Genomic DNA, 12,471 nt, shown 5'->3' with positions numbered 1-12,471 from the left:
CTTGCATGAGATACAACTTCCCACCACCAGCAGGCCATGATCGCCCATAACTGAGGAACATGCGTGGCACACAGGCATTATGTGTGGCCAGGAAACATTAGCGAAATGGCCCATCAGAATCCGGGGCAAAGGCAAACCCAGGGAGGACTGGAGAGTGTCTCCTTTGGGTCCCTTTGTGGCCAGTCCACCCTTGGGGAAGGACCGAAGAGAGAAACGCAGGACCAAGTTACACATGCGGCCAGACCAGCTCCCAGGCCAAGTCCTGACGCAGATGTCCTCTGGTGACATCACGGTGCACATCCCTCTGTTGGGTGCATCATCTCTCCTCAGCATCATGTCCTCTCTGCTGGTCATCTCCAACTGGATCTTATTGTAGCTGCTCTCTACCACCATCTGCTGGGCTTCAGGGCATCCAGCTGCTGTTCCCTACTCAGCTGGGCTACAGTAACTGGAATGTCTCTCCCTAATGGGAAGAGCTAAAGTTCTTTTCATTCATCCTCAAGATCTAAAAGCTACAATTCTAAGCCAAGCAATCAGCAGAATATTCTAGTGTCAAACACTTCTTGTTGTCTGACGGTGCCTAGAACTGATTTGAAATCCAAGGTCCCAAACAACTATTTGACTTAGGGTGGAAAATTTATTTTAATTCCCCTTTCATCACTGATTAGGATCCTGTGTCCCCATCATCAATCAGGCTCTGCCAGAAAAACATCACAACATTGATGTGGAGGCTGAGGACTCCTTTGATGGGTGTGCAAATGAATCTGTGGTCCAGAAGAGAAGAGAAGAGAAGAGAAAAGGACAAGATCTCTCCTCAAAGCTTTCCTGGTCTGACATTATCATACATAGTTGCAAGACATAAACCCTTGACTTTTGCCGTGTATTCTGTTCAGTGTAAAAATTCACTATCACCCTAAATTTATATACATACATAACTATTTATCTATCTATAAGAGACAGAGACAGAATGGGGGGCAGGAGATAGAGAGAGAGACAGAGACAGAGATGAAGAGAGATGAAGAGACACAGAGAGAGAGAGATGAAGAGAGACGAAGAGACAAGAGAGGAGAGAGAGAGAGAGAGAGAGAGACAGAGACAGAGACAGAGACAGAGACAGAGACAGAGACAGAGACAGAGACAGAGACAGAGACAGAGACAGAGACAGAGACAGAGATGGTCCAATTTATTAAATAACATATCTTTTAGAATCTCTCAATGAGTCAAATCCCATTTCTATTGTAATTAGCTTTGCCCAGGGCTCTTTCTTGCCTGTGTTAAAGGACACTTCCCTGCTCTCAGGCTTAAAGGAGGCAGTCTAATAGGAGAGATTAGACAGCGAATGTAATGAACAGGGACATGTAATTACAGAATCTTACTGGTGGTGCCAGTGTTACCATGATAGAGGAGAGAGCAGGCTACCAGAAATAAAGCAAATGGAGGGATGGTTTTCTCTGCCACCAGGAGAACAGGAAGCAGTATATCCCCCACTTTTTTCACTCCTCTAAAAGAGCGCTCAGACATGAGTACTGCTAGTGGCCAAAGACGATTCTGGCTCCCAGAAATTAGTTCATTTGTTCCGGAGATCAGGCAGCCTGGTAGCTGAGGTGAAGGATCCAGAAGGGATGCCAAGAGGCGTCTCCCTTCCTTCTTCAAAGGTGAGATAAGTTTACTGACTGCCCATCACCGTATAGGCAAAGTATTCCCATTGAAAATCACTTTATTTTAAATAGAGCCACTTGTAGCAAGGCTTTATGGAGGAAATTCTGGATGATGCATCCCTGCGTTAGTGTTCCAAGGTTATGCTGAGAAGCAGGAGATAGAGCCAGGGTTGCAATGACAGTGAGGGTTCTTATTTTCTTACTTTTTACCATAGAGATAACTGTTTCCAGTAGCATGTTCTCGGCCTATTCCATAAATTTTCTTAATGTAGCTCTATTACACACTAACATTCAAAACCCCAAGGCACACTTTCTATAGTTTATTTCATCATGCTCCATTTAGAGTTACATCCACTTAAGGGACTGTGGGATTAAGGTGGCCTATTTTAAAGGGAGCAGTATGATGTAATTTAGTGGACAGAGGGTTGACCTGACTGTCAGAAAGACCTGGGTTCAAGTCCTGCCTCTGACACATCCTGGCTTAAATTCTCAGTGCTTCCAGCCACATTTTAAAAAGACCTAACTTGAGGGGGCAGCTGGGTAGCTCAGTGGATTGAGAGCCAGGCCTTGAGATGGGAGGTCCTGGGTTCAAATCTGGCCTCAGACACTTCCCAGCTGTGTGACCCTGGCCAAGTCACTTAACCCCTATTGCCTAGCCCTTACACAATACACAGTATCGATTCTAAGACAGAAGGTAAGGGTTTAAAAAACAAACAACTAACTTAAAGGTCAGGCGTCCATTTCCCTTTAACAGGGACTCACTATACTGTTGAAATCATGCATTGGGTCCAAAAAATTCTTTTAAAAGTCTATATTGAATGATTATATCAAACCAATGGTTTACAATGGAATATAATAATAATTGATATACATAAAATGCTTTAAGATTTGTACCATGCTTTCCATTTATTTCATTTGAACTTCTCCCAAATATTGGTTATTTGCACTGGATATTACCTTCTAAGGGAAACTGAGGCTCTGTGAAATTAAGTGATTTACCCATGGTTACAAAATCGGTTAGTTTCAGAGGTGGCATTTGAAATCAGGTCTTTCCTCACTTGGAGTGGATATTGTTTCTTTCCACAAACCCATTCTGTCTTTCTAAAGAAAATGATCCTTTTTTTTAAATGGAAGAAATGCGTGTTCTGATCTAGGCAATGACAAAGTCTGCTTCCAGAGAAACAAAGATGAAGCAAGCACTTCACTTCCTAACCAAAAGATAATAGACTTAAAAGCAAGAAAGATAAATACATGTTTTTGGATATGGCCCATATGGATATTTGTATGGCTTGACCGCATATGTTATAAGTATTTTTTTTTTAATTCTTCAACGGAGGCAGGAGGAAGTAGAAATGGAAAAAAATAAATGCATGTTAACTGGAGAAATAATGAATTGTTAAATAAAGAATATATATGGCTATCTATATGGTAACACAAAATTGGATAGGAAAAATAGGTCAGATCTCTTGCCTTCATACATTTTGCCCTGCAGAACACTGGCCTTTTTTACATAAAGGCAGATAGTAAATCTGGTAACTGCAAAAGGATTTTATAGCCAAAGACCTTGGCATCTTTCCTGGACGTTTCCATTATAAGCAGGTTCCATGAAAGAGGGTGAATTCATTCTGACTTTTCTCATCATTGCAAAATTCTATTACATTTTGCCCAAGTGAATTTTTACCATGATGAAATTTCATCCACACTAGGGAATTTCTATTCAGGAACATTTACTATGGGAAATGGAAAGGACGGGCCGAAAATATATGCCTGTAGACAAAGAAAATCCTCCATCGCCTGGCCATACCTCGATCCAGTGCTTTGCTTCAAGAGATTCTGCTTATGCAAGCCTTGCCATGGAAGCTTCTCTGGGTCTGCCTGAAGCCACATCACAGAACAGGCTCCCCCCCTCACACCCAGCCCTGGCTGCCTCTTCTCTGACCTTCGGGCTGAATGACTCCATGCCCCAAAGGCAGACTTTTCTCCCTGATCAGCCAGCATCATCGCAGGCTGACTTCCCTGAACCTTGTTTCATAAATATACATATTTCTTCATATACATGTGTTACATGTATATGTAGACATGTAGATATATATAAAGAGAAATAGGTATATATGTGTGTATGCATATTATATATATATATATTTGTTTGTTTGTTTATATTTCTATTTCTGCACCTAGAGACAGCTTGGTCTATTGGATAGAGGGTTAGCCTTGGAGCCAAAAAAGCCTGAGTTCAAGTCCTGTCCCTGATTCGTCCTAGCTAAGTCAACATAGGAAAGTCATTTATTCTCTCACTACCTCCAGGCATTCTCAAGAATAGAGAGAAAATGCTCATTTGATTCAATGTATGATAATGAATTATCAAATTCCCCACATGAATAAAAATCTGCTAAATGTATCTGTATGTGAAAAATTACATTTTATTAAAAATTTCAGTTTTGATAGCTTAACACTGCACAAACTCACAATATTCCATATATTTATATATACACTTATGTGTGATTTGTGTGTGTATATATATATATTATATATATATATATACACATATATATGTGGATTTGGAGAGAGAAAGACAGACAGAGATGGGGGGGCTGCTTTTAAGCACACCCTTTGGCAGGCCTAATTCTAAGGACTGAAGGTAGAAATAAGCTCAAGACAGTCCCTGCCCTCAAGGAGTTTATATTCTTTACATTCTCTTTTTAATTAATATATTATATTCATTATATTCTAATGGGGAAGGCACACAAAAAATTGGGAGTTGAAAGGGGAAAAGAGTCCTTTTTTTTTTTTTTTTTTTTTAATTGATGGTGATGGCGGTGCTTCTTTGTACTCCAGGAGGACCAAAGCTATCCCCCTGCTGTGGCTGATCTGTGGAAGCCAAGCTGGGGGATGCCCGGATGCAGACGTCCCACATGTCCCATCTCCTTGGGCCTACCAGGATCTCTCCCTGCTCTCTGAACACCGGGCCTTCTCTGATGCAGGCACACCACACTAGATGGCTTTTTATAGAGGATCTTAATCAAAAGACACCAATTGTTCAATTTACCTCAGTTTCCTCCTCTGTAAAATGAGCTGGAGAAGGAAATGGCCAGTGGATAGCAGGGATTATAGGAGCACATATGGGTATGGACACTGCAGAAGAAAAGACAGCCTGGGCTCCAGGGGCTCCTAATGGACTGGAGGAGGAATAATACAAAGTAAGGGGCCCTGGGGATGTAGGAAGATCTGAAGCGATTAAAGGAAAATTCCAGAAGAAAGAGAACAGTAATATCTTAATCTTTTAAAAAGCCTTTCCCTGTATCCTCAAGGCTTAGCACCCACTAAGTACTAAATTATTGCTGATTGATCCATGGAGGAAGTCAGCCTTGAAAGACTCAGAAGCACTAACTAGCTACAAAGAAGGAGTCTTTAGTCAGGGGAGGGGAGAGGATGCTCCTGTGGCCACCACAGAACCAAGCTCTGCCACTCTGGGAAGAGTCTCCCGAACACCCCACCTGGAACAGGATTTTCCGTGGAACTAAAGACCTTGGGGGTCTTCTATACCTTTTAGGGAATAGAGGATGGGAAGGACAATTGATGGATTGGCTTACATGGAGGCTGGGGAAGAAGGATTCCAGCCAAGGGCGGGACTACATGGGAAAGGCCTCCCTACCCTGGGAGAATGGAAGAAACTTCTAAGATAAAGAAGGGTATTTCCGATTTGATTATATCTACTACAAGCTAAATATAATGAGATCATTGGGTACTTGGAGGTTTATAGGACAAGCCTATTAATCCTATCTAGTGTGATTCAGGGGTTTCTGAGGATTTCATAAAGCAATTTATCAAGGCATTCTTAGCACAAAATGGTGTTTAATGCTTGTTGAATTGAATTACTGAATTAATGTGAAAATGGAACAGATAGGGAGTTTGAACACCAGCTTTTCCACTATCTGCATGACATTGGACAAGTAATTTCCTTTCCTGCTGCCTCAGTTTCCTTTTCTGTAAAATTATTTCTGAGGTCCACGGAAGCTCTAAAACTATGACCCTGTCAGGGTGGGCTCACTCTGCCCTGAAAGGATTTTTCCAGTAAGGCGATAGGAGCAACTTTCCAAGCATCCCTGAGGAGCCTGAGAGGGGGAGGGGGAAGGGGAACCGGGAAGGGGGAGGGAAGCAGAGAGAGGAGGGGCGCAGTGCCTGCCGGGATTTGTGGTCCTCCAGCCCGCGTCAGCGAGCGCACCTCGCTGCTCATAACGCCTCAAGAAGACTACAAGTCCCAAGAGGCGTAGCGCGGAGGCGCTCACGTGGGATGGGCGGAGAGCGTGCCTAAATAGTCGCGTTCGGCCATTTTGTGGGAGAAGCCGCAGCGCCGCCTCCTCTTTCGCGTCTCCTCCGCTCCTTGCCTCTGCCGCCTCCCGCTGCCGCTGCCCCGCCGCCTCCGTCGCCGCCCTCCGCCCGCCTCCGCTCCGCTCCCGGCCGCCAGCTCTCCTTTATTTATCTCACCTTCCTCGCCCCACAGCCTCCTGACACAAGGTCCTCCCGGGCGCGCCCCGCAGGCATTTTATCCCCTCACCGGCCTCTCACTAATATCGCATGTCCACTATCCAGAACCTCCAATCTTTCGGTGAGTATTTTTCCCGATCCCCGCCGTCCGTTACCCTAGCGGCGCCCCTGGCTTTGTCTGTCTGTGCCCAGAAAATGGCCGACGGCGAGCGGACCCCTGTCCGGACCCCCGCTCTGAACTCCCGAGCCCCCTACCCTGTCAGTTATCCCATTATCTCCGCCCACACCGGCCTGTCACCGTCCCCAAACCCCTTCCCCTCGCGCCTAGCCCGTATGCTTCCCCCTCGCCTAATGCTTCTTTACCAACCGTATCCCTACCCCCCCACCCCAGGCCCCTCGAGCTTCCCTTTCTATCCTTAACCCCGCCTTGGCCCTCTTGGAGATGGGGTCCGAGTTCCAAAGCTGCGTGACCTTGGGCAGCCCCGAAGCTGGCCAGGGGCCTCGAGCTGGAGAGGGGGCGCCAGATCCTAGCCTGGCGGCCCCATGTCCTAACTCGGGGTAACTCACCTGCCCAGGGGCTGCCTCGGCCCCTCCCTTTGGCTACCTGTGGAGCCAGAATCCCCTCCGCGTTCTCTTGGCCCCCCTTTTCCTTCCCACGGAAGCGGACTGCTTGGTGCCTTCGAGCAAAGGGTTTGGGAGTCGTTACAGTCAGGCTGTGGCGACTGAGTTGGGGGAAGGGCAGAGCATTGGAAGGAAGGGCTGCAGGGGCCAGCGAGGCGCCCCGGGCCCAGGAACCCGGGTTCAAATTCGGTTCCTTAACACTTCTACCTGGGTAACCCTGGGCAAGTCACTTAGCCCCCATTGCCTGGCTCTTACTGCACTTCTGCTTTAGAAACAGTCCAAGATAGAAGGTATGGGCAAAAAATAAAAATTGAAAAAATAGATCCTAACCTATATGGTAGGAGGAGGGCAGTACGTGTTGTGTGTGTTTCTCAGATTATGCTTCTATAATGTATTTGTTTTGAGGAACAGTCACAAGTTTAAATTGGGTATTTTTAAAGAATCTTGAGGTATTTTTGTTTATACGCAGGATTTTTTTTCCAAAGGATAATACAAAGGTGCTTCTTCTAGTAGCTATAATGTGATTTCTTGAAACTAGTGTGCTTTTCTCCTTTTACTCCAAAAGAAAACTGTTTGAAATCTGAAGAAAAAAAATTAGACGACTGCCCCATCATGTTTTAGATTTTATGTATAATTGGTTTTATCAATGATATTTTGGGATTCAGTATGAAACTACATCTATGTCTCTTAAAGCTGATGTTGGGGGAGGGGAAGCTTATGATAGAGCAAAAATGGCTAGCAACTGGAAAATTCTTTGCTCACTTGGCTGGGCTATCAACTAATTATTGTGTGGTAATTGAGTTTTCTATGACTTGATTTTGTGTCCACAGACCCCTTTGCTGATGCAACTAAGGGTGACGACTTACTCCCGGCAGGGACTGAGGATTACATTCATATAAGAATCCAACAACGAAACGGCAGAAAGACACTGACCACTGTTCAGGGAATTGCAGATGATTATGACAAAAAGAAACTTGTGAAAGCTTTCAAAAAGGTACAGATGTTAGACTTAATAGGAAAGAATAATGTAAAGAATCCAAGTAACTGGATTCTAGTTTTCTGTTCAATTCTTAAATCATGTGCTAATAGTTTACTCAAATTTGAATAAACGAAGTGTTAGTATAATGCCTAATTCCAGCAAATTAGATATGAAGTCTTAAAATTAACATAGAAATATTCAGTTGCTGCCTGTATCTCAGGTTAAATTAGGAAAAAGGGAAAAAAAAACAATTTCTTACCTGCTTATTTTATGTGAAAATTAATCCTTTAGTTTTTTTTAATTATCTACATACTTTGTTTTGAAGGACTTTGCCAACATTTATAAATTACCATCTTAATGTGTTCTCATATAACGCAAAACTAAAATAAGATAAAACTAAAATTAAGTAATACTTATAATGAATTTTTTGTTCACGTTGTGGTATTAAAACTAGTAATTGTTAGTGACTCTGCTGTTAAGATATGGACCTGTTTTAACAGAAATTTGCTTGTAATGGTACTGTGATTGAACACCCTGAATACGGTGAGGTTATCCAACTTCAAGGTGACCAGAGAAAGAACATTTGCCAGTTCCTCCTGGAGGTGAGTGACTGCAGATAAAATAGAGCAGTGTTTAGCTTTATACTAGTCATATTTATACATTTGCAGTTAATTAGCATCATAAAAATGATGCACATCAAATAAATCAGTTCCTGAGTAGCTAATAATAGAGAATGGAAGTTTAGTGGCAGAAGGATTAATGGCCTATTCATCATTAAAATGGCCTAACATTTCTTATTTTTTACAGAAATGTCTGAAGGTCCTATTTCTCTCAGTTGAAAACAATTTTGTAATAAATATAAACGGAATTCTCCAAATATATCATGATAGTTTGTAAGATTTTGGTAGAAGAAATTTGATTCCCTGATCCAATATGGTTCTGTCCTTATTCCTAAATGTAAATAAAATACATTAAATACAGATTTAGCCTTTGAAAATTACATTTAATGACTAAAATAAAAAGAATTTGCTCCACAGATAATACCTTTTCTGCCAAACATCCAACTAAATAATATTCTTTTCATACCTTTTAATTTTAAGTCTACTGTTTTAGGGAAGGGTAATTTATTCCTGAAAACAGTCTTGCTAAAATGTGTTTTGTTTTACAGGTTGGCATTGTCAAGGAGGAGCAGCTTAAGGTTCATGGTTTCTAAAATGAGCAAAAACACATGGAGAATTTCTTGAATAGTTTTGTTCTCTAAGCCGAATTGGCTACCTTGTGAAATGAGTCTCTGCAGTAAACGGACTTTTCATTTATTTAATCATTCAAAGTTCCATTCACATCTGCATGATTACAGAAAACATGTCTGTAGGCTAGTAACACATAAGAAAATTGCAGTAAGATGGTAACTAAGCCCCTTATTCATCCTAACACATTTCCAATGGAAAGTATTTTGTTTCAAGTGTTTATTGTTCAGTTTATTACTTTTCACTTAAAATGTTTTTGTTGTATTAAACCATGTATGTTGCAGCTTAACAATAAAAAAGCTTCTTAACACTTCTGTGAGCAGTTATGCTCCCAAGTCTAAACAAGACCCAGTTACAAGCACTTTTTTTTTAATTTTTTATTAATATAAACTTTCAATAAATGGATTTCTCCTTCAGCAAATACTTCCAGGAAGAATAGTTAAACTTTATTGTGACATTGGAAGCTAATCCTCTGAGCACTGAAGGAAATGGGAGCATTAAATACTCTTGAGTTTGCTTCCCCTTCCCCTAGTATAATGGCACATTCCATGACCATTCCTTGTTTACTGAATAAAATCCTTGGAACATAGTATAAGTGTAGTACAGAGCTGAACTATATCTTATCATCAGTGCCACAATTCAGGTCCTTGTGAATTAAAAAGTCGTCACTGGAATTGTGCTCCTGTCAAGAAATTAATATCATCTTTGGGTGAATCTTTTGCTCCAATACCTATTTTATGGCTCATGCCTTAAAGTAAAATAAGCAGAGAATCTTCTGAATGAGGAAAGAGGAGAATCAACTTGGGAATAGTATGAGATAAGTTGGAGGTGTGTGGATTAGAGTAACATGATGGGGGTGGGGCATGATTTAAAATGCTAGAAATGCAGTCCCTCTTCATAGTTAATAAATTGTAATGGAGACAATAGCCTTGATGTTTTTGTCAAGGGAATTAATATAGTTGCACAGTATTCAAGCAGAATAGCCAAAACAACTGGACCCAAATGTATAAGCTATTAAATAATAAACTGAGGACAGGGACCTTGCTTTTGTATTCTCCATAGTGGTGTGTACATACATAGTAGGTGCCTGGTAAATATTTGTCAAATTAATATAGTGAGTCAATTTTGATTTATTAGATGGTTCTGTGAAATGTATGTTATCACATTGTGTGCCAGCTGAACCTATGTCCATAATACTTGCTAAATATACTTGCCTCCATGAATTCATTCTGTTCACCCATGATTTTATAACGGGGAGGGGCACTGTCTTGTTTTCCTTAATGGAATAAAATATTAGAACTAAGACTTAACTATTCACTTTATAGTTAAGTTTGGAATTTGCATTGTAGTCAACATCTTTGGAAAATCTTATGGAATCAACAGTCTGGTAATGTGCCATATAAATGTGATATGTCCATTTTAAATAACTGAGAGTTGTATTTATTTTCATGTATATCATAATATATAACATTAGTGGTCTTTGAGCTGTATTTGAGGACTTTTTTTGCACTTTTTTCATTATAAGTGTTTTCCACACATTTGAAATGAAAACAGATTTTTCTTTGAGATGAAAAGATCTGGTTTCTGCTTTGATTTGTTTGCGGCATTTGGATTCGAACAAAAATCATTTGCACAAGCACAGGAGTCACAAGTTTCATGATAAGTTCCACACAAAAGTTCCAAATCTTAATTTGGTGTAAAGCATTGAAATATACTGACTTAAAAGATAATGTTTGATGGTTTTATGTAATTTGACATTTGAACTAAAGAGCAAAGTCATGAGCAGGCTATAAGGACTTGAGTTTTCATCTATCAAATTAGTTTCTCTAATATTAGCCCTCAGCACCTTGAAAAAGGGATAATAGCAATCAATGATTATTAATTCACAAAATGTGACATCTGCAACTTAGGTGAAGAGGGAATAACCCAAAGGATAAGGCTGATTTCTGTTTTACCAACTAGTCTCCCAAAAGGGAGTAAAAAGCTAAATTGAAAGTTTACAGAGTAAGGGAGTATAAAGGGCTTAATTGAAAAATTAACAGAAAATAATTTGACAGCTGTTAGAAAGGTTCAAACACCATTACTTTTCTCTTAAAATGGTAGCCAAGTAGGAATTTGCTCATTGAGTTAATGAGTTCAAAGAGGACCTGGAGAGGTCAGGTGAAAATGATTGAAATCATATGAAATGCCCGGCTAAACTCTACCAAAGAATGAAGGGTATTGACCAGTTCCAGACGAAAAGCAAACACTTGAGATGACCAGAAAGGTCTGTTTTGTTACTTGTCCATAATTCCAAAAGGCCAAATTCCAATATAGCCTGGGTAGAGGTAGAATCATCCACCCAGCTCTGCTCCCTGAGCTCCCAGCCTTTACCTTGCATCTGCGCTTTCCTGGGTCAACACCACCACTTGGTGGCCAATTTTGGGAATTGTCAGGAAGGAGGTACTTCAGCACTGCATGTTATTTCAAGCAAATTTTTTTCTAATGTGTATGCACAAATCCTTTAACCTGCTCCACAGATTTCTGCCCAGTTATATTAGAAAATCTTGGCTCCAATCTAGCTCTCGCTTCTTGCCATCCTACGTCTCCGGTTAATGGTGTTCTAATGAATGAAAATACTGAACTATGGCACTTATAAAGAAGCAGGACCTGAAAGTCTTCAGAGCCTCTGTTCTAGTTAAATGTTTTTGCAAACACGAGGTATGAGTGTGGTTTTATGTTTATAAGTGTAGGATTTTGGTAATATAGGTTAGAAAAGATCTCATGGACTTAACCAGGGGACCCCAATTTAAAATTGTTTCTATGAGAATTCTAACTTAAGCCATTAATTTATAGTCAGTTGATTCTGTTCCAAATGCATCTGCTCCCTCACACCTATCTGACTTGTATAAGATTTGAATGTGACCAATAATGTTATTGGTGCCAATAGTGAACATGACATGGAATGATAGGAAGAAAATAAATAATATAGAACGGTGACAAAAGATAGCTTTTTATGATGCAATCACATTTTCATGCTGCAAATGTTTTTACATATACACATTCTTATCAAGGTCTCCTTTTGTACACAGGCTATTTCAACCAATGTAATTTTCACACAAACTTTGCAAAAAATCAAATGGACAATCCATGTGATTCTTGCATACAAGCATATATACTTAAAAAATGATCTACTGGGACATTTCACATCTTTCTGGGCAGTGACTTTGGAACTTAACAGCTTAAGACAGATACACTTAAGTGATTAGATCTACACCTAAAACCACTGCTAACCCAAATAACTTCATATCCTGGCCAATAGGCCAGGGCAGCTGAGTGGCTCAGTGGATTGAGAGCCAGGCCTAGAGACTGGAGGTCCTAGGTTCAAGTCTGAGCTGTGTGACCTTGGGCAAGTCACTTGACCCCTACTGCCCACCCTTACCACTCCTGGGCCAAGGACAGTCCCTAGCCCGGATGAAAAAAGGAGGAGGGTTGGGCGTGG

General features: G+C 41.0%; 1 protein-coding gene across 1 annotated transcript; it reads left to right on the top strand.

Moving 5' to 3' along the window:
* Nucleotides 1-6,012: 6,012 nt before the first annotated feature.
* On the top strand, nucleotides 6,013-10,564 carry EIF1B (eukaryotic translation initiation factor 1B). The gene is made up of 4 exons (XM_044679996.1): nucleotides 6,013-6,264; nucleotides 7,595-7,758; nucleotides 8,244-8,345; nucleotides 8,912-10,564. The coding sequence occupies exons 1-4, from the start codon at nucleotides 6,234-6,236 to the stop codon at nucleotides 8,954-8,956; spliced, it is 342 nt and encodes a 113-aa protein (XP_044535931.1). The 5' UTR covers nucleotides 6,013-6,233; the 3' UTR covers nucleotides 8,957-10,564.
* The last annotated feature ends 1,907 nt before the right edge of the window (nucleotides 10,565-12,471 follow it).

This window comes from Gracilinanus agilis, chromosome 5 (genome assembly GCF_016433145.1).
Source record: "Gracilinanus agilis isolate LMUSP501 chromosome 5, AgileGrace, whole genome shotgun sequence".
NCBI classification, from domain to species: domain Eukaryota; kingdom Metazoa; phylum Chordata; class Mammalia; order Didelphimorphia; family Didelphidae; genus Gracilinanus; species Gracilinanus agilis.
This window is presented reverse-complemented; position numbering and strand designations above follow the sequence as displayed.

Coding starts and splice junctions, on each gene's coding strand:
- EIF1B (XM_044679996.1), top strand. CDS start 6,234: ATGTCCACTATCCAGAACCTCCAATCTTTCG. Junction 6,265..7,594: donor CCAGAACCTCCAATCTTTCG/GTGAGTATTTTT, acceptor TTGTGTCCACAG/ACCCCTTTGCTGATGCAACT. Junction 7,759..8,243: donor TTGTGAAAGCTTTCAAAAAG/GTACAGATGTTA, acceptor CTGTTTTAACAG/AAATTTGCTTGTAATGGTAC.